This window comes from Rhea americana, unplaced genomic scaffold, assembly GCF_003343005.1.
Source record: "Rhea americana isolate MKP2758 unplaced genomic scaffold, rheAme1 scaffold_241, whole genome shotgun sequence".
NCBI lineage: Eukaryota > Metazoa > Chordata > Aves > Rheiformes > Rheidae > Rhea > Rhea americana.
In genome coordinates, this window is record NW_028186359.1 from 42,240 (window position 1) to 62,037 (window position 19,798).

Genomic DNA, 19,798 nt, shown 5'->3' on the forward strand with positions numbered 1-19,798 from the left:
CACGCCGCCCGGCGAGGAGGGCGAGAAGGCGGGAAGTGGCAGCGCGCGCGCGAGGCAGGCCGGGAGGGGCAGCGGCGCGGCAGCAGGGGCGCCCGGCCGCGCAGCGCTGCGCGTTGGCGGCGTTGCGGGGCAGGGCAGGGCTCGGCTGCGGCGCCGCCTAGTGCAGGTCCCAGATCTCGCAGAGCAGGGGGGTCAGCCGCGGGTCCTTGGTGCGCCACGTTAGCAGCACCTCCGCGTGGGTGTGGTTGAGAGTGCGCAGTTCCGTGAGGCGACCGATGAGGCGGGCGAAGTGCTGCGGGTCCTCGGGGTGGTGGATCTTCGAGTACTTGTAGAGGATGCCCAGCAGCGGCTCCTGCAGCTCCTCCACGTGCCGCTTGTTCCTCAGGAGCGGGCGATCTGCGGGGGCGGGCGGTTAGCGGGGGCGGGCGGCCCGCGGCACAGGGGGTTAAAATGGGTTAAAAGCGTGTTAGTAACAGCAACTCATCTCACGGTTTTACCTGAAAAAAACACAGTTGTTGCCACAAGCAGGGCATATTCTGTCTCTGTCACTTTAAGTTCTCCCATGCTTCTGTAGAAGTAAAACAGCGCGGTAATAAACTCCTCGGTTATACCTTGGAAATGAAATAAAATTATCGGAATGTTATTTCAGTACAAAAACGGACAATGTCATTATGAATCAGCTTTGTCCTAATCTTTTAAAGTTCTAGGCTGTTACATCTCATGAAATGGCTAATAAGTTTAATGAAAACAATTTTAATTCCTATTGCAGTTGTGCAGCTGTTGATACAGCTCTAGACTTCTTTATCCTGGGATATAAGCAAAGGCATAAGCTGCCTTCTCCTTCCAAACAGTGCCTGAGTGGTGGCAGACCAGCTTCAGGTGGAGGGGAGGAGAGGGGGCATGTGCCGTACCAACAGCATCGCTCAGTGTGGTGGAGAGTATGGTCAGAAAAGGCGCAGATTTCCAAATATTTTGTTTCAGAGGCCTCTGTTACCTGTGGTAGTAGTGGAAGTCGGGCTATCTTCACTGTGAGACATTTCCATGGAATAAATGGCATTCTTTTCGAGGTTTTGAACATGGCAACATGTTACATGATCAGATCTTCCATGACCTGCAGCAAGAGGGATGACAGTTCACAGCGAAACATTATGCTGCTTTAAACATTTGCTTGAATCTACTTTGCAAGTATGTACCTGAAATTGTGTGTCTTTTTCTCAGTTCCATGCAGAGGGACAAGATAAATTGGAAAGAGTTCTTTCTGACACCAAGCAACGAGTTTGTTTGTTGCATTATTGTTAGTCAAAATAATCTCTTGTGTCAAATTTAGCATGATATATGTCATTAATGTAGTTAATATTATCCACCCACCCCATAATTTGTTGTGCAAACACTTAAAATTGTTGCTCTTTGTTTGCAACTGACATCAGGAAAATGGAGATCTAATTAATGTTTACTTTTCGGGTTGCTCTATGAAAAAAATCGTATGGAAGATATGTAGACGTAACTGCTATTACTGTTAATTAAACATTGCTATGTTTTAGTAGGCGATTACCTGAGATTCGGGGAATAAAAACAAATGGAATTTGTTTCAAAATGGATGAACTGCTGGTGTTAATAGAAAGCTTATTAGTCAAACTTACTTTCACTTGTTGATGATTGGCATTCACTGATTCTTTGGTTATATATCTGTGCTGAACGTAAAAACATTGCTTCAACAGTTGACCCTTTTAGCAGCGCAATTTGATCTTCACTAGCTAAACTTCCAAATCCTACAGAGAAAGATACTGTTAAGACTTAAAGCTGTGGCTGCCTGTAAGCCCCTAATGTGAGTTGATAAAATGATATTTTAATATCTTTAATGGAAAGAAGGAGCTATATTTAAAAGACCTATGTACCAAAGACTAGACTCTTGGGGTCTTTCTTCCTACTTTGCAGACCAGACATAAAGGTTTTGTGCTGTTGGCAGTGTCCAGTGTTACAAGATTCGGAGGAAGATTAAAAAAGATGTATTTAGGAATAAGCAAGATTTTATCAAAAGTTTCTCCCTAACATGCTATTTTTACCTGATATATGTCACATGGCCTATATTGCTTAATGAATATGAATAGTCTCCTTATTCATTCATATCTGATCTTTTTTTTTTATGTTCATCTTTTGACTAATGTGTTATCTGCATTTATAATTTAAGAGCAAAGGAACTTAATCCTGTTCTTAATCCTGATCAAAGCACAGTATGAAAAACAACTTTTAGAAAACAAAATCATCCATCCTCTCAGACCTGTTTCACAGTGGTGTTACCACTGATACTGAATAAATTACATCAAATGTCTGCTTTAGACATGTCAATTGACTTTTGTCAGTGAGTTTTACAACTTAGAGTAATGAACAAATTATCAACCTCCCCATTGAACGTTATTTTGTCAACGTTACATTGAAATGCAGTGGATTTAATTCTATGCTCCCTTGTTCTTGTATTATAGGAAATTAGGAGTAGGAGCACATCCTGGTACATCTTTACTGTGCTGCCTTTTCTTTGAAGGTACATCTATTTTATCTTTGATGAGTATAATAAATTGCAGACTGAATTGGATTTCAGAATGTGTTAAGATAATAATTTGCTCAAGATAGTATTTTAAAGTAGATACACTTCTCAGAAAATATCTCTATTCTGTGTCAGACATGGAAAAGAAATCTAATTACAGTAAAAAGTTTGCAGGCAGTCCAAATTTGTCCTCATAAAAGAGAATGTAGGGAACTACTAGCAAGTACTGGTAAATAGTAATCCTGAWYATTAGTGTTTGAAGATGAGATAATCAGTTAAATAAAAATTTTCTTAAAGCTTATATTTTTCTCAGATGCATGCCATCAATATGGTATCTGCCTCTTAAAATGATGTGTCAGACTTACACTGTAACTTTTTCCAAAAGAAGGAACTTACCTGGGAGTCTTTTTGTAAAATCCACTAACACTTGTACATGAACAACTGCTGTCTCAGAGAGATGCAAAAAGCTTTCCTCTGGACTTGCGGTTTCTTGTAGCTGCATGAAAGACAGTTTAGACTTTTGATAGAACCAAATACAGTGTTTTGGGATACTAATAACTCAGTAATGCAGGCTGATTGTTCTATATACATACAAATTTTTTTGCTTCCTCAGGGGAAATTGTGTATTTTTGATGTGCTGCTACAATGTGGTCAAGGAGTTGATGTTCTCCTGGAGTGAGTTCCATTTTTTCTGGGATCTGTTTAAAAAAAAAAATCAAATAAATGACAGTAGATGAAGGCAAAAATAAATGATAAAAAGAGATATTTCAAATAGAAAAATATCCTACTTTTCCAGGTCTTGTTGTAGATGATACATGCTTACTATTCAGTCCCTCATCTTCTAGTTTTATGTTGSAAAGGAAACTGCTCTTCTGTTTGAAATTTTTCCTGAGTCGCTTTGACTTACATTGTACTTCAGTCAGCAAACCTGTGAGGCATAGAAGTGTGTATCAATGCATAGATTTTCAAATTAATTACCATTTGAAACGATAACTTGTATTATTATAGATAACATAACTCTTGCATTGCAGGAGCCGTAACTTGTAAGGAACTCTGTTTCCTAGAAAATACTGCAAAACGGTATTTGTTAGGTGAGTTTGTGTTCCATATCCATAAAAGGCCCGAGTGTTTGCAATCTTCCCATGTTATTTTGTTTGTGGCTGTGTGACATGTAAACATGAGAATTGTTCATCAAAAAATACTATGCATTTTTTTTTCATGGTGTGCGTGTGCAAGCTCTTTGAACAGCAGTCTTCATAACTTTGAGATACTGATGGTTTTTGTAGATGATGATGATGCAGGTCCTACAGACTCCAAAGTTATTTTTTCCTACAGCAAAGTGAAATTTAGACCAATATCTTTTAGTTCTAATGAGGAGAAGGGATAGTTTTTGAGAGAGAATTTATCAGAATTGATAGCCAGTAGCCAGCAGAGGAGTACTTACATTCTGCTAGCATTCCCACAGCCTTACACTTCTTCAAGCGACATTCCTGACACTTTCTTCGCATGTACATGTCCATTTCACAGTGACCACCATTCTTACATCGATACGCTGCATTTTTAGTAATACTACGTCGAAAGAAGCCTACAGACAAGAGTCAGGTTACGACTGTAGAAATCTAAGGATCTTTATCTCATAATGATCTAAAGAACTAAAGTTTAGGATTTCTTTTTTTACAATTAAAGCATCGCCTTGATTTTAAATTTGGTCTTTAACAGCACAATATTAATGACTTGTTAGTATTTTCTAACTAATATTAATTGCCAGTTTTCTTACTTGACCAAGATAACTCCCATATAGAAAGCTAAAAGTATAGGTAATAAGTAAATGTTTATTTTTTATTTAAATTTAATAACAAAATTAATAACACTGAAGTAACTATGATAACTGTTKTGAGAAGATCAGAACTTAAACAGACACAATTCTAGTGAATAATTGATAAATAGTAATCAGTAATGCAAAATCAGTTGCATAAAATGTTTATGTTAAATATATACTGTAAAAATATTTCTTCAAAAGATGTTATAAAAATGTGAATCTGGGGTCGGCTTCTTAGGGAGAGAGTTCCTTAGATTAATTGTAAACCTACAAAGMTACAAACCTTAGATAAATTACAAAATTAATGGTATCTATTCCTTTAAAATCACAGGTGTGAAATCTTACCACATTAAATTGAGCACTGTTGCGCAAGATTCATGTGTAAGATACAGATAAACTTATTCTCTTCTTACCTTTGCAACCTTCACAGGTAAGTGCATTATAGTGATAGCCTGAGGCCTTGTCACCACACACAACACAGAGCTCTTCCTGTCCCTTCATTCGCAAGGAAGAATGGTTTAATTTTGGCCGTTTTAGTCCTTGATATTCATTGTCATCAACATGGAAAGCCGTGAAAGGGGATTTGTTTAATTCACAGTTGCTGATTATATACTGCCCGTCACTATATTGAGAGTCCAGACTATATGTACTGTATTGGGACTGTGAAGGTTGTGACTGTAATACTGGAGGAGGAAACTGAACTGTGGAATACTGGCAGTAAGGAGTAGTCTGAAAATCTGTGTCTTGTAGCTGATAATTGATGTGCTCGGGTAAAACATCTAGATAAAAAAGAAACAGATTAAATAAAAAACCTGGAGAATATCTTGACGTTAGCTACTTGATTTTTTTTTTTTTTTTTTTTTTTTACTTTTTACAGACTAGATATTTAAGCATAAATATTAGAGGAACACATTTTCAATGACTTATTCTTTTTAAATGTGCTACTTGTAATATTTTTAAGTAAAAGGTGTAGTAAAATGGTTTGGTAACAGTCTGGGCAATATCACGTGGATGCCACTCGATTCTTTTTGGTAATTAATTGAGTATCGTGTCGACTGAGTATATAGTTACCTTTAAATTTATAGTTTCATGTTGTTTTTATTTTGTTTTCCTCATTACAGGAGAATATTTTTCCTGTAAGTAAGTGAATTTTTTAGAGTGAAATGTTTGTTACTGGTACATATTTCAGGCATAATRTTATAAAATAAACATTAGAAATCTGAAATTTCAGAAATCCTAGAGTGGTAACATTTACTGTGGCATGAGTCTGAATGTCAGTATTCAGTAGAGTATCAAGGCCTGTTTTGTTTACTATTTTTCCACATGTTGCTAAAAATCACATTTCATAACTATATAGGATAACATGTGTGTATGGAATTTTGAAGACAGTTTCTTCCTGCATTTCTGGTTATAGTATTTTCATTTGATTCAAGTATCTCATCAAATTTACACTGTTATACCAAGGRAAGCTCATGCAGCATGTATCGTGTTCAATTTTGTGCTTGTTTAAATCTGTAAAAATAAATGTGAGGGTTTTTTTAAAAAAAGTAGACTGAAGGTCCTTCTGTTTCTAATGGACATCAGGTCTTGCTTTTACTCATCCAAAATTAGATTACTGATTGCAGTTATAGTTGTGTAAGCTATAGAATAATAACCATTATCTCTTTATAATGTATCTGGAATACAATAATAAAACCCGTAGCTTCTTCCTGCAGGTTAAAGGGAGGGAGCTCCACTGTAATCTTTATATGAAATCATCTGTCAGCATAATCAATATATTTGAACGTATTTGCAATATAGGCTTGGTAGTCAAATGTGTGGCTTCCTAAGAGCTTTGCAAAGATAAATTAAAATGAAGAAAAGAGTGATAATTTCCATAGACATTCATTTTACTATACTGATTACATTCATTTCACTATACTGATTTTTCTTAGTATTAAAATTCTACTTTACTCACCATAATACTGTATGGGCTCAGCAAGACAGTACCCATCAGGTACTGTGACAAATGTATTTGCCATGTTGTGCCCCAAGTTGCACTGTTTCATTCACTTTGGTATACGATAGACTTTTGAGAAGGAAACCTAGAGAAAAGGAAGTGTAAGAGAAACATCACTTGAGAAAGAATGACTGGGTATGATTAGCTAAGGAGCTGAAAACAGGAAATTCCAAGATATTAAACCATTTGCATATCGTAAGAAAATCGGGGATGAGTGTTAAGTGACACAATAMTTTAAATGAGTTTGCAAAATGTTGATTATACTAAGGATTAGGTATAGAGTCAGTGTATACATCTTCAAGATGTATACATTTTTTGTATTTGGAACTCTTCAGCTACTGATTTTACACAGAACAATTTGGGGGAATCAGCCTAACCATTGATGAACTCTCACCAGGAAGTAGTTAAAAGAATCTTCCCTGGATAGAAAAAACTTGGTTGCAGAATGAGGTAGGGCATCTGCGGAAACGTGAAATTTGTGGACTTGCTGTTTTTCACAAAGATTGATAGGGAAATGGCCTGGAAAAGCCAGCATGACTCTTCCTCCCCCATGTAAATGCTCTTTTATGCATTAAGACCTGGCTTTGCCCCACTTAAGCACTGTCTAATTTAGGTTAGGTTCCACATTTAAAAGCCCATATTCCTTCAAGATTTGAGTTTCTTCTGAAGGATCAAAAAATCAAGTTTCTTGTAGGATGTATCACCTTCTGGAGTTGCTTTTCTCTGTCCCTTGMTTTTTTGAAGGAACCTAGGCTCCTGTTTGGATGCTTTGACTATCTATAGTTAGCCCTACATTCACTATAACAGTGTACTAAGAGCTTTCAGTGACACAGTTGGAGCTGAATAGCTATTGTGCTTTGATTTCAAGACTATCTTATTGTTCAGTAACTTTCCTTTGTAGACAGGTTCTAAAAAAGGGTATTCTAAAAATTCTGAAAAGAGGGGTTTAAAAAAAGAAAAAAATAATAGCTATATGAAGACTTATGTGGGCTGGTTTTGAGTGTATATATATGTATGTACAGGCAAGCTCTAGTATAACTTCGGCAGTTGAGTGATGTTGGAATAGCCACTAGAGTGTTAAGTAGGAAGTGCTTTCCTTGGCCTTTCTTTTTCCTCTGCRTTGTGGAATGTGGCTGAGAGCCTCACTGGTTATGTTGTATCTGATGCCTGCAGGGTAAACACTCTGCCAAGACACTTTGCCAGTGGACCATTCATGGGCTTTCCTTGAGCAGATAGGAAGGACAAGAAAGATGAAGAAGGCAAATAAATATTTGGAAGAAACAGCAAGTCCATGTCTTATGTATACCACAGGGCTATATGTATATGCCTCTTGCAGAATTAACATACAGRATTTAAATATCTTTGAAAGACTCACATATTAGGCTTTGTGTGATATCTGTGCCTAACTATTATAGTCAAAAAAATGAATGTGTCATTTCAGGGAGTTTGAATTGAAGTCATATCTTGAGATATACATGTCCTTCCCCCCAGACTGAACATATCTTTGGAGCTGAACACTTTCTCTTCATGTTGCCAGCAGAAGGTGAAAAGATGCAGTGAGACTGGTATGCTGCTTTTATGTTAAAAGGGCTCTGCTAGTAAATATTTGGTTGAAACATAAATGACTCACTGAATCATGAGGTCCTTATCAGCCAGATCAATTTGGTCTGGGCAAAGTGCATTTTTTTTTCCATCAAAAATGTGTATTTGCTAAAGAAATGTGTTTCTGGATTCCAGTGGTTTCTTCAAATAATAATAATCAAAAAGATTAGAATATAAAATAAAGTTAAAAATTAGAAAATAAAATTACACTGATCCAGTCTACCTCACATGTAAATTGGGAGTATGAAGCGTATGCTGCCAAATGGAAGGTGTTGTAGTTTGTTAGACATCRTGAAGCTCTGAGTCAGACTTTAATTAGGCAAAGTTTTTTACTACTTATATGATTGTATGAGAATGGATATGAGGATTTGGCCCTTCTTACTGATTCTTATGCTAATAAAAGTTACCGATTTAACTCCAGAATTTCCAGCTGAGAATGGGACTTTGCAAATTGAAACTCTTCAATTAAGAGAATACCATGACAGTATTAATATCAAATCCCATGTTTATCTGAGGAATGCTATACTATCTTGAAATGAAATTTAATGATCAGCATACCTGTTCATAAATGTTAATAGTTGCATTTCCTAACATTTGAGAATTGTTCTGATATAAATTTGCATTGGGCTTTTTAAAACAAAATTATGGAAAATGGTGTAATAAGCTAAGGAAAGAACTTAATTCTCTAGGACAGGAAAGTTTTGTGATTTGTAAGATTGACTGTAGCAATCATGTGTTACAATCTGTGCCTCTTTGAAATATTCTGTTCTTTGTATTTGAGTCAATCAGCAGGACAGAAGCCTCCTCCAGATTTTAGGAGTCGATGAACTTTTGTGATGCTCTATACACTGATCTCCCAAGAGTTCACTAGCCATCCCTAATCTCTCACACCTCACTGGCAGTGAACCATGACTTCAGRGACACTTCTTCAGGCCACACATACATTCATTAACCCTTTGCCATGCAGCGAAGTAAATTCTACATGCACGTAAGCTTAGCTGCAGACTCTGAACTTGGTGGAATCCTTGACAGAATGCAGCATACATGTCCAATATATAATTTTCAAAACAACAACTTAGACAAATTTTAAATCGCACAGGGGGAAGAAGTTTGGATGTTTTGGTCAATGAGAGCCATGCCATTCTGAAACCATAATATTTTATATCCATTTTTCTCCTTTCTGAGTTCTTAAAATATAGCTGTACTTTTCTGTGTGCATGTGCTTTAGGGAAAAAAAAAAAAAAAAAAAAGTAATGTATTCCCAGAGATGATGCATAAAGATCTTTAGCCTAAAAAGTGGGAATAATTGAAAACAAAAGAGGCTGAAATCTGTTTTGTTGAATCACAAGAATTAACACAGTTAGGATGAAACTCTTAGTCCTTTGTGAGGCAAACTGACTTGGGGGTAAATTTCATCTACATAAACATACATACTGTATCCTGCTTTCCCTTCTTCCCAGTTACTTCTGAGGAGCTATACCTGCTGGATATGTTCACATGTGAAATCTCAGTCATTTGGAGAACTTTTTATTTTAAAAGGTTCTACAACCTGAGAGAATCTTCTTGTTTTTATTTTTKTTTCCCTCCAGAGGAAGATGTGACTTAGAGTCTAAGTTGCTGAAGCACTTTTGACAAAGTTGCTCTTTTACAAGTTTAGTATTGTCAATGATCAGTCTACTCAAAAAATAACATTCAATATAAAGTGAAATATGCGTTTATTCAGGGATTTGGTTATCCATCCAATACAGAAATTCAGCAATATTCAGTTATTAGTCCTAATGGAAAGACTTTTCAATTCATCAAAGGTGAAAACCATAAAAAGAAGGTAATTGATGAAAGTAAGATGTGACCACAGAACAGCTAATCATTTAACAGAATGTGTATGTTCAGACTAGAAAACATATGGTGAATCTGTTTATTGTTATTTAGGGCATAAGTTGATCTTTATAATTTTATTGCCATAAAATACTGTATCATTAAGTAAAATATCATSAATTTGTATTATCAAATTTATTACAATGCAAAGTATATTTCTTGTTGAAGATTCTCCAGGGAGGCCCTTAAGATGTCTTCATTGACAGTACTTTAACTGCTATCATACATACTTTGACAGTTGTGTTATTGGGGATTTTTTTGTTTAAAGGGAACATTAGGAACTCAACCTGAATGTCTTCAACATTTATTTAACATGCCTTGTAGCAAGCATAATGAACAAGCAGTGGCACTAGGCTGTACGTTTCTCTAACAATGTTAAACATGGTACTTTTTTTTCTTCTGGAAAGCATACTTTAATTTTTAATGCTTTTTTTAAAGGTATAATTTAGATATATTGTGAAATAAAAGGTTAGATGTTCTTTGTAATTTACGGTTTTCCTAGTACTTTGAGGAAGGAAGCAAATAACTGAATTAAAATTTATTTACTTTATTCTGTATGTCAGATGCAGGTAAGTCTTAGTAATAAATCCCATCCTTAATGTGATCCAAGGCTCTTCAATCTCAAAACCTTTCATAAAATATGAATGAAATGGGACTATCTGGTGCTGAAATTTGATGTTTCCACCTTACTTTCTGAAAAGAGAGTTACATCCTTTCATCCTCCAAAATAATTGTGCACCACAAACAGCTTATGTAGTTACAGTAATATTGGAACAAATTCCTGGCGGCTAGGATACTTGATTTAGAAGTGCCTGTTTTCTATTTTAATTTAATCAACAGTTTTAAAAGCAAACCGAAAAAAAATGCCTCAGATATTTTCACATGGTAAATCAGTTTGTGGCTAGAATAACATTTTGCAATCCCAAAGCATTCAGAACAGTGAATGAAATACTTACGCTAGTTCCAGAGAGAGTCTCTTCTTCGCGGAGCAAGTCTTTTGGGATGTAGCAGTGATTCCAGCTCTGACTCCAGCTGGAGCAAACTGGGCCTTTTCCCTATTTATCAGTTTCTTTGCATACACTAGGCTCCAGACACTCTGCAGAGCAATGCTACAGGCTCTGAGACACGAACTTCCCACACAGCCTTTTCTGGGGTCGAAGCGAGGGCAGCTGCAAGTCCACATAAATCAAATAATAACTGGGTCATCAGGGACAGAGGCCATGGGGACCCTCACGTCACTGTTTCCCAGAGTTCTCTCAGTCCGATTACTAAATATTTTGCTTTCTTGGTAGAATCTCTCCCATTTAGATTGCTTAACATCGGCATATCCGAGTGTTAACAGATAATGTTCATTGTCTGGTCAGAGAAAATATCACAGTAGTATTAGTTTGATATATCTACAGTACATAACTGCATTTGGGAACATTTGATTAGGCCAGTATCTCCAAACACAAGACATTTATCTTGTTCAGTGTATTCTAACTCTGACATACCTGTGCTAATGCAGCATGCCCAGGATTAATCTGTACCGCCAGAATAGAGAGTGACTTGTTAGCAACTTTTGTTGCCATTAATTTTGTGAAATTTCATTTTTATGAAAACTAAGAAGTTCTTTCATTATGAACATTTTCTTATAAACTAATCATTGCAACCTGAGGCTTTTATCGCTTCCTGGATATGAGATGTGATCTTCTGGGTGAAGGCATTTTTTAGTTAAGCATCATGTCATTATACTTGCTGCCTAACGTGATGTGTAGAAGGTGGCAGATGTCTTAATTGCAGAATGAGAGTCACTTTTCTTCTGTGTAAGAGCAATTCTTGATATTACCTCAGTAAAACTGTTTTGTTGTAGACTTAGTGGAGTTACATGGCAAAGGGAAAAACTCAGTTCTTGTTGGTTACCTTACTGCAGAGTCACTTGAAATAGACTTTTGGGAACTACAGGTTTTCACAGATCTGTGGCAGAATACACGGCAAGCTGACTTTGTCCTTCAAAGGAAATATGTATCACTATTTCCTAGGCTCCAGATAAGAGCACATTACTTATTTCCACATAGTCTGGCACCATTTAGGAATCTGTGACTGAGTCTGTGGAAGTGAAATTGAGTCTGGCCTTTCAAGAAAAGAAAAAAATGGTTTCTCAAACATTTGAGCATCTTGCAGGTTTTGGGGGACTTTCAAATCTTTGGATTGGTCACGTGTGGTGGCAAAGGGTTGGAACATATGTTTTTTGTAGTAGGAACAAAGATAATGATCTTGTACTGCTTAATAAGGTGGCTTTTACTGGAAAGACAAATATTATGCATAATTAAACTTATTAAGATGTCAAATTAAAAACCTTTAATGAGAATAATGAACAGTTTACAATTGATAGGATTAAGCCTTTTTTTCCTAGCAGCGTGTCTATCTCAAATACCATGGTCTTTTTCATCCAGCTTTTAAGTAAACCTTCCACATGAATGTTAAAAAAAAAGGGGGGGGGCATTTTGTGAAATGTTATCCCTAGTTTTAAATAATAATGACTTTTTTATTCTTTTTCTGATAGAAAACAGCTTACTGATAAACTATCCAAGTATACTTACAGGACTTGGATGTTTAAATATTATAGACTTTGGGAGACTTAAGTTTGAAGCCTACATTTTCAGAAGGTATCTAATCCTGATTCTGTTCAACATTACAGAAGCTAATGGATTCAGAGTAATTTGAATTTCTAAAGTTACTTAAGTATGTAAGAGCCTAAATCTTAGTTTCAGTAGAATGTAAGTGCAGTGCTACTTTAAGAAGCCCACGGCCTGTTATTCCCACTCATATGCTATCTTCATAGCCGTGGTATTACTGTTCTGCACAGTCAGTGATTCAGACCAGAGGATTGGTCTATGTTAAATTTATGCATTAAAATTATTTTAACAGATCAATTCCCCTAATCGAAGCTGAGGTTGACAATAAAAATGGGAGACCTGGGAGCACTCTTCAAACACATAAAGAACTGCTGAAAAGAGAAGGAAAAATAAAACATTTTCTGTGCTTATAAAGAATACAAGCAATAAAAAGTTTATTTAGGAGTAAGGAGGACTTAGATGATAGAGAAAGCATTTGTAATGGTGAAAATAAATTGGAATTTATTCTGGAATATGTTGCCTATGTAATCTTCATAATTGGATGTTTTATAGGTTAGGTTGGCCTAACTTAGAGAGCTTTGGAACTGTTCTTCCAGAGTTGATCTGTAAGGAGAAGGGACTTTTGAGATGTCTTTTAGCTCTGTTTTCTGTGACTTTTCCTTGCGTATGTCAATTTTGTAACACACTGATAAGCTGTCTGATCAGCAGCATGTTTAATGTCTTTGTAATAGTCAAAGTAAATCAGCAGATACTTGAAGCATGCTTTGCTAGAGATGAGTAAAAAAAAAAAAGGGGGGGGAGGTGATTCAGAGGTGGGCTGAAAATATTAGCATGGGCCTGTCATGAGTCCAAATCTAGAAGTGCCACTGAGGTGCAGAATAAGGGATGCATGTTCTCCGTACCAAGTAATCACGTCTGATGATGACATGAGTATTACCTGAATGCCTTATGTCACACTATTTTAGCAGCCTCATTTCTGTCATTAATGTAAACTGTGGCCTCTCTACAGTCTCATGTACACTGAATGTCTACCTTTGTGCAGTTGTCGAGGGAGTTAATAAACTGGAGATCAAAAAAAGACCTTCTCTGGATCAATGTGTGTTGAGAGAATTCATTTTCAAGCTCAGCAAAATTCTCTTTTCATCTGAACTACAGTTTCTAGATCTCTGTAACTTGTTTGGTATTTGAATAGTTAAAGGAAATCTTATCTACTCCAGCTGGGTCTTCTCTACATAACTGACCCATTCTACTTGATCTGGTATTGGATTATTTACACAACTTCAGTAATTAACCACTATCAGCCTCATTAATGAAACATAAACCACCTCTTCTGCTCATTTATAAAGCACTTGTCAAACACAAATTAAACAAAGGGCAGAATCTCAGCAAAGTAACAGTCCTTCAAAAGCTACTGGGACTCTGACTACAAGTCATTATGGTCACTTTGTTGTTGTTTTTCAGTAAAAATAAAAGACAAGTGATGGCATTGTCTATTGCTTTTGGCTAACTTTCTGCAAAAGCATCTGAGGTCTGTCACATAAGGGCAGTGATGCTTGGCCAACTATTTTGGCCATTTCAGTGCAAAATACTGATGTTCCAGCTCGTTACTGTAAATCATTAAATGATTAAAGCAAGAGTCGAATACTGAGCGGTTGGGAGCCCATGGAAAACAATTACTAATTACAGTAATTGTTGTTATATATGAGTTTAAGATTATGTTCAAATATAGATTACTCCATTAAAGGATTACAGCTCTCCTGTTAGTAAACTATTCTGAACAGCATTGAGAAGATGGAGCATTAATAGTAAAGCTTATGTCCTAAAATGCTTAGACTTCATCTTTACATATTTTTAGTTTTAGAGAAATAGACATAAAATACAGTGAAGGACTAATTCATAGCAAAATTTGTGTGTTCTGAGAACTGCTTAAGTTTACTGTTTCTTGAGGGACCCATGAAAAACATGAAAGCTTTCTAATCATTTTTCTCCTGGTTTATTTATTAATCTTAAAATGTGCAGTAGTTCTGGCACTGTGTGGCAAAGGTGAACGTCAGCTCTAGGAGATAATCAGCACAAAGCTTCATGACTGACATTTTTTGGATGTTGGTGTTATCTTGTACTTCTGGCTCTCAACAAAGAGAAAGATTTAATTTGCATAGGATGTTAATTTGTTTTGTGTTTTAATTGTTGGAGCATGTATGCAGTGTTCAGAGATAATATTGGAGCCAGGAGCTACTGTAGTAGGAAATTGTCCTTTGTTGTATTGCAGACATTCACAAGCATTGTGCATGCAAAACTTTAGGACAGGCAAAGAAAGCTTTTGCTGGAATAACTCGGACCTCTGTACAGGCATCAGTTATGAAGAGGGTTGCAGTGTACAGAAGAGACATGGGATTGTTTGTCAAAGGTGACTTGTTTAATGATATTATGAATCTAAAATGTAATGAACCTAGGTGTTTGATAAACACACGCTTGTTTAGTTGTCAGTATTTGCCTCTTTTTCCTGCAATACATTGATCACCGCTTCTGGTTTCGCTTCTAATTTAAGAATGTCAGTGTAGTAGGTCAGCCTCAGCCTGACTGAAGTGCTTCGGATCCAACATAATAATGATATAACAAAACGTAAAACATGAGATTTTATTTGTAATACAAGTTCACCCTGTGCTTTCCTGCTTCTATAGGTTTTAAGCATGTGCTTGTTTTTGTAGCTTCAGGCAACAAGGTTTGTGCGTCATTTCCTTTGAGCACTGCTTTGCAAAAGCTCTTAACTTATCTAAATGTATTTTTTAAAGCAGTCCAGTTAATTGCAAAAGTTGAAAAGAAATAATCTTCACAGAGCAAAGCTATGTGTTTCAGCAGAGGAATGAGACTAAACCTTGCCAGGGAAATTTCATCAGGCGACACCTTTCTTGTCCAGATTTCAAATACACTGTTATTCAACTCTTCCCCCAAAGCAGGGGTGAAAAAACCCTATGAAATACAGTGAATAGCTCCTCTTTTAGCATTATAGAACATGTATTCATCCATGTGGCTTAGTATTAGATAATACAAAGACTCCTCTGTTTTGTATCAAATGTATCAGACAAACCTTCACAGTAAAACTAGTAGAGAAATAACTTGGTAGAAGATAAAAATTAAGTTCCTAAATAGTTTCATGGGATGAAAAAGTGGGAGAATATGTCAGACCTGAGAGAAAAGCAATTTTGAACTTTTTAACACTGACTGTTTTCTTAATCTTAACTTACTGCTTAGTTTCACTATGTATTTGCTTCCAGGTTTTTCACAAATCTTGAAGAGAGCTAAACACTTGTGAAATTTTAATGCAGAAGTTGAACTGTCTTTAACTCCTTTGAGAATCAAAGTCAGCCTGCAAAATGGTCTCCTTCCTTCTGTACGTCCTCTTACGCTTGGTATGCAGGGCAGGCCTACCATCCTAAGATAGATGGGTTTATTAGTTCCTATTCAATTAAATACCAATAGAATGAAAGGCTATCTTTCCTTCTCTACCTTTCAGCACCCCACACCAAATTCATTTGTTTTCTCTTGGCAGAGAGACCAAGATTTGTCAATGAAATGCTGCAGTGCATCAGTATTTGGCAAGATGTGTGGAGTAAAATGAAGAAGGTGTAACCAAAGCTTGATTAAACTCCACTTCAATGATGTTGGAATTGATGGTTAATAGAGAACACTTTTAATGTATCTTCAAGCACAGAGATTCTTAAATCACCATGCTTTTTTGTAAGTACATGGAAGGAAAGCCAAATCATGGACCTAATTTTCATAAAGCAGAATGTCTTGACATTCTATATTAATAATTATAATTATTATGGAATCTCTCGGTCAGCATTTTGTCAGCAGTGGAGTGTTGCTGCTGAGAGACTAAAATAGCTGGATATATCCATTTAGCAATTATAATACTTCTTCTAGCCTAGATCCCATCTTATGGGCATTTGTTTTTATAGTAAAAAGAATATTAGACTCATTAATGTAAATGCTGTGGTGCAATGGGCAACTCTTCCAGTTTTGTCAAAGCAGGATAATTAAGATGAACAGTGAGACTGAATTTCTTAGTAAGAACTTTTATCACAGAATTTCTGGTTTTTATGCAGCAGTAGTCTGCCTTGAAGTATAGGCTTGGAAGTACAAGAAGATTCACTTGGCCTTGTGGTCTGCAAAGCTCTGTAGTCCAGGTTTTGTAGAAGGCAATACTCGTTAAATTGTGACAGTAGTTGATAATTGTGTAAAACTCATCGCTTTAATTGTAAAAGCAAACAATCCAACAGTTTGGGGAAGGGTGTGAGAGAAAGACATCTGCTTTGTTTTTTAAACAAACTGTAGGTACTGAAATATTTGGCTGTTAGGTACCAAGTTTGTCAAGGAAGGACTTCTAGTGGAAATTAGGAATGTCTTTCAGCTTTACAAAAGCCAGTCTCTGCAGTAATATTGTGAGAGACTTGTGCTATCAGAGACTCTGAGCCAAAGTTTTTCAAACTGTGCTGACACATCAGTGACCACATCGATGATTTATGTGGTTTTACCCCAAACTCAAGATAATCTTAGAAAATAGTCCTATTTTGCTTTATCTACTTCGAACATTTATGTGCCCCTCAATCTTTGTCACAGATGTTTCTACAGGTTACTTCCTGTGTACATTTTTAACCATCATTTACTCCACTGTCAGTTTCTGGATAAGTACAGAGCATTACCTGGTACACATGGTCTTAACATCCACAGCAACAGTCCCTGAACTCCTCTTAAATCTACAGATAATAGCTTGTGCCTAGGATTCTGCATGACTGCCACTCCCTCCTTTTTCACATACACTGAGAAACTGTTACCAGTTCTTTGTCAATCCTTCTGTACTTTTGATCTGCCACGAATCTTTCCTTTTTGATTTTCCTCCTCTGATCTAGGTTCATTTAGTTCATTTCTGAGCTTATACTCAGAAATTCTGCTCAGAAATTCCATCAGAGAAATACTGCTTATGATTTTTCCAAGGTGGCCTTTTCCAAAGTTTTTTGTTCTGTACCAGCTTTGCTGTTTTGGAGAGCACCAATATGCTTCTATCTAGCATATGCTTTCCCTGATAGAACAAAACCATGTTCTGTCTGACAAAATACAGCCATGTGGTTAATAGTTATTAAAAGCATTAAAGCATTAACCTCTTATAACCTCATTTTTCACTTTGTACACATACATAAGTGTTTAATTGAATTGAAGTTAAACACTAAAAAGTTTGAGAGGCCAAATTTATACATTCTGTTCAGTTTATACAGAGCTGATGTGATAAGAAGCCAAAGGAATTAAAAGACACCACTGCACAGAAAATGCTCATCTGTTGATTTGTTTAAGCTCTGTTGCTACGTACTAGACGTTTTGGTGAAAAACATTCCTAGCATTTAAATCAAGGAGCTTTGTCCTACTGGGATCTGATCTGTGCCCTGGCGCCACACTAGTTCATTCTACTGTCCTTTGGAAGTTGAACAAATGATTTTATGTCAAAAGATCTGCTGGAGAGGGAATGAGCCCAGTTCTTGAGTGACAACACAGACTAACTGCTGTGTGGTGTTAGTATAGCAAGCTCTGTCTTCTTCTCATTCTGCAATTTTATTTCAAGCAGTCAGAATCCTCGGAGGGATTGACCTGACTCTGCCACGGAAGTCTGATACAGCAGTAATGACTGTTTTGTCTCTCCTTTCTTGTCTCCACTTGGCAGTGGAGAACAGTTGAAAGCTTTGGGTATCATCCATCACTAAAGCCAGGGAAAAGTGAGTATTAAATCCCAACAAAAACTATCTGAAGAAAAGTATAAATGTAAGGAACATTTGCCCATTCAGATATGCACTCCAAGTGCAGAGTTGTATTGATCCTTCATGCTGAACTAGATAGGTTGTTCCTGTAGCTGATTTCCTAGTGGATGTGAACTGGAATGTCTGGTGCTGCACTTCTGAATAGTTGCGTGCAATGTATTTAGGATAAGGTTCATTGAATGCCTCCCTGTTGTAGAAATGAGCTGCTCTGAACCTCCGGGACTGCATATGTGAGTTCACAGAACCTCCTTAACTTCAGTAAGTGGAAAGGCAGGAAGATACTGAACTGGTACACATACATCATTCTATCTAGCTATATTAGGCCTCCTCCTGTACAGCTGCTCCCAGGCTCTGCAGAAAGTGATGTACTTGGCAGAGGAGAGAGAGGGACTTTAAATGCAGGCATGGAGCAGAGAGAGTAGAGCCAGAGCTCACTGGCAATAGGTGCTGAACCTCACAGGTAGGGATGGTTGGGCGGGGGGGAGGAGGAACAGTGGGGACAGAAAGGGGAATAAGGGGAACAAGCTTTGGCTACTACGTAGGGATGTCATGTTTAATGCAGGACAGGACAACGAATCTTTTGCCCATTTGTTCCATAACTAGAATTGTAAAGGCAATAGTATTTATCAGTTTTCCAAATGTTTGAAAGTCAGCCATTATGAAAAAGGAACTGTGGTAATGAAAATAGTCTTAACTTTTTAGTATTCTTGCATGGGAAGAAAAATAAGGAAGGACTAGATGGTAACAGAAAAACAGGATATAAAATGTGGACTAGTCTTTTAGTTCCATACAAGTTACTACAAAGTAGCATTTCCCATATTTGCAAAATGTATCTCTTGTACTCTACTAATTAATTTGTTTCTGATTGCATAGACCAAATGTATTTACTTAATGTATTCCCTCTTGGATTGTATGAATGTCTTGAAATTTTTGTTAATTATTCATCTCTTCTGCACTGCATAGGCTGCGTAGGCTGGTTTTTCTTTCCAATCACAAAGAAACTTTTATCCGATAAAACATCCTAAAATTTTCTTGTGTGTTTGTCTCAAAGGGTATTTAAATTGGAAAGATCACTCAAGTCAAATGGAGTCCTGCTGTTAAAAAATTATTTTTGAAAATATTAATAGAGTTGGTAATAATAAAAAAGCACTATGACACAAAGTTGAGCTAAGCATCAAGGACATCACAGATCACCAACAGTAGCTTTAGTTAGCAAATAAATAACAAAGAACCGAGTCAGCATTACAGAGCTTCTGTTATTTTAACTTGAGTAGAGGATGTTTACTGTTAAAAGGGACAAACAAGAGTATTAGATAAGATGACAGCTCAACAGATCTCAGCCGGGAATTTATCACACACTGTTTAATGGGGTATTTAAATAGATAACCAGAACTCCCTCGGGTCAAGGATGTGTGCCCTCCTGTACAGACTGCCCAGAGCAGCATTTGTTTTGCACGGCGCCTGAACCAGGGGCTTTCCACCTGGATTCTCCCCTTTTTCAGAGCAGTGTCGTGGAATACTTCTAGTCGTCGT

At 36.7% G+C, this 19,798-nt stretch overlaps 1 protein-coding gene across 1 annotated transcript; it reads right to left on the reverse strand.

Moving 5' to 3' along the window:
- Window positions 1–157: 157 nt before the first annotated feature.
- LOC146594934 (bile acid receptor-like) lies at window positions 158–6,409 on the reverse strand. The gene is made up of 10 exons (XM_085306607.1): window positions 6,319–6,409; window positions 4,775–5,140; window positions 3,987–4,127; window positions 3,331–3,470; window positions 3,136–3,240; window positions 2,939–3,038; window positions 1,641–1,769; window positions 995–1,111; window positions 498–611; window positions 158–396 (listed from the first exon to the last, which is right to left on the reverse strand). The coding sequence occupies exons 1-10, from the start codon at window positions 6,407–6,409 to the stop codon at window positions 158–160; spliced, it is 1,542 nt and encodes a 513-aa protein (XP_085162733.1).
- Between the last annotated feature and the right edge of the window lie 13,389 nt (window positions 6,410–19,798).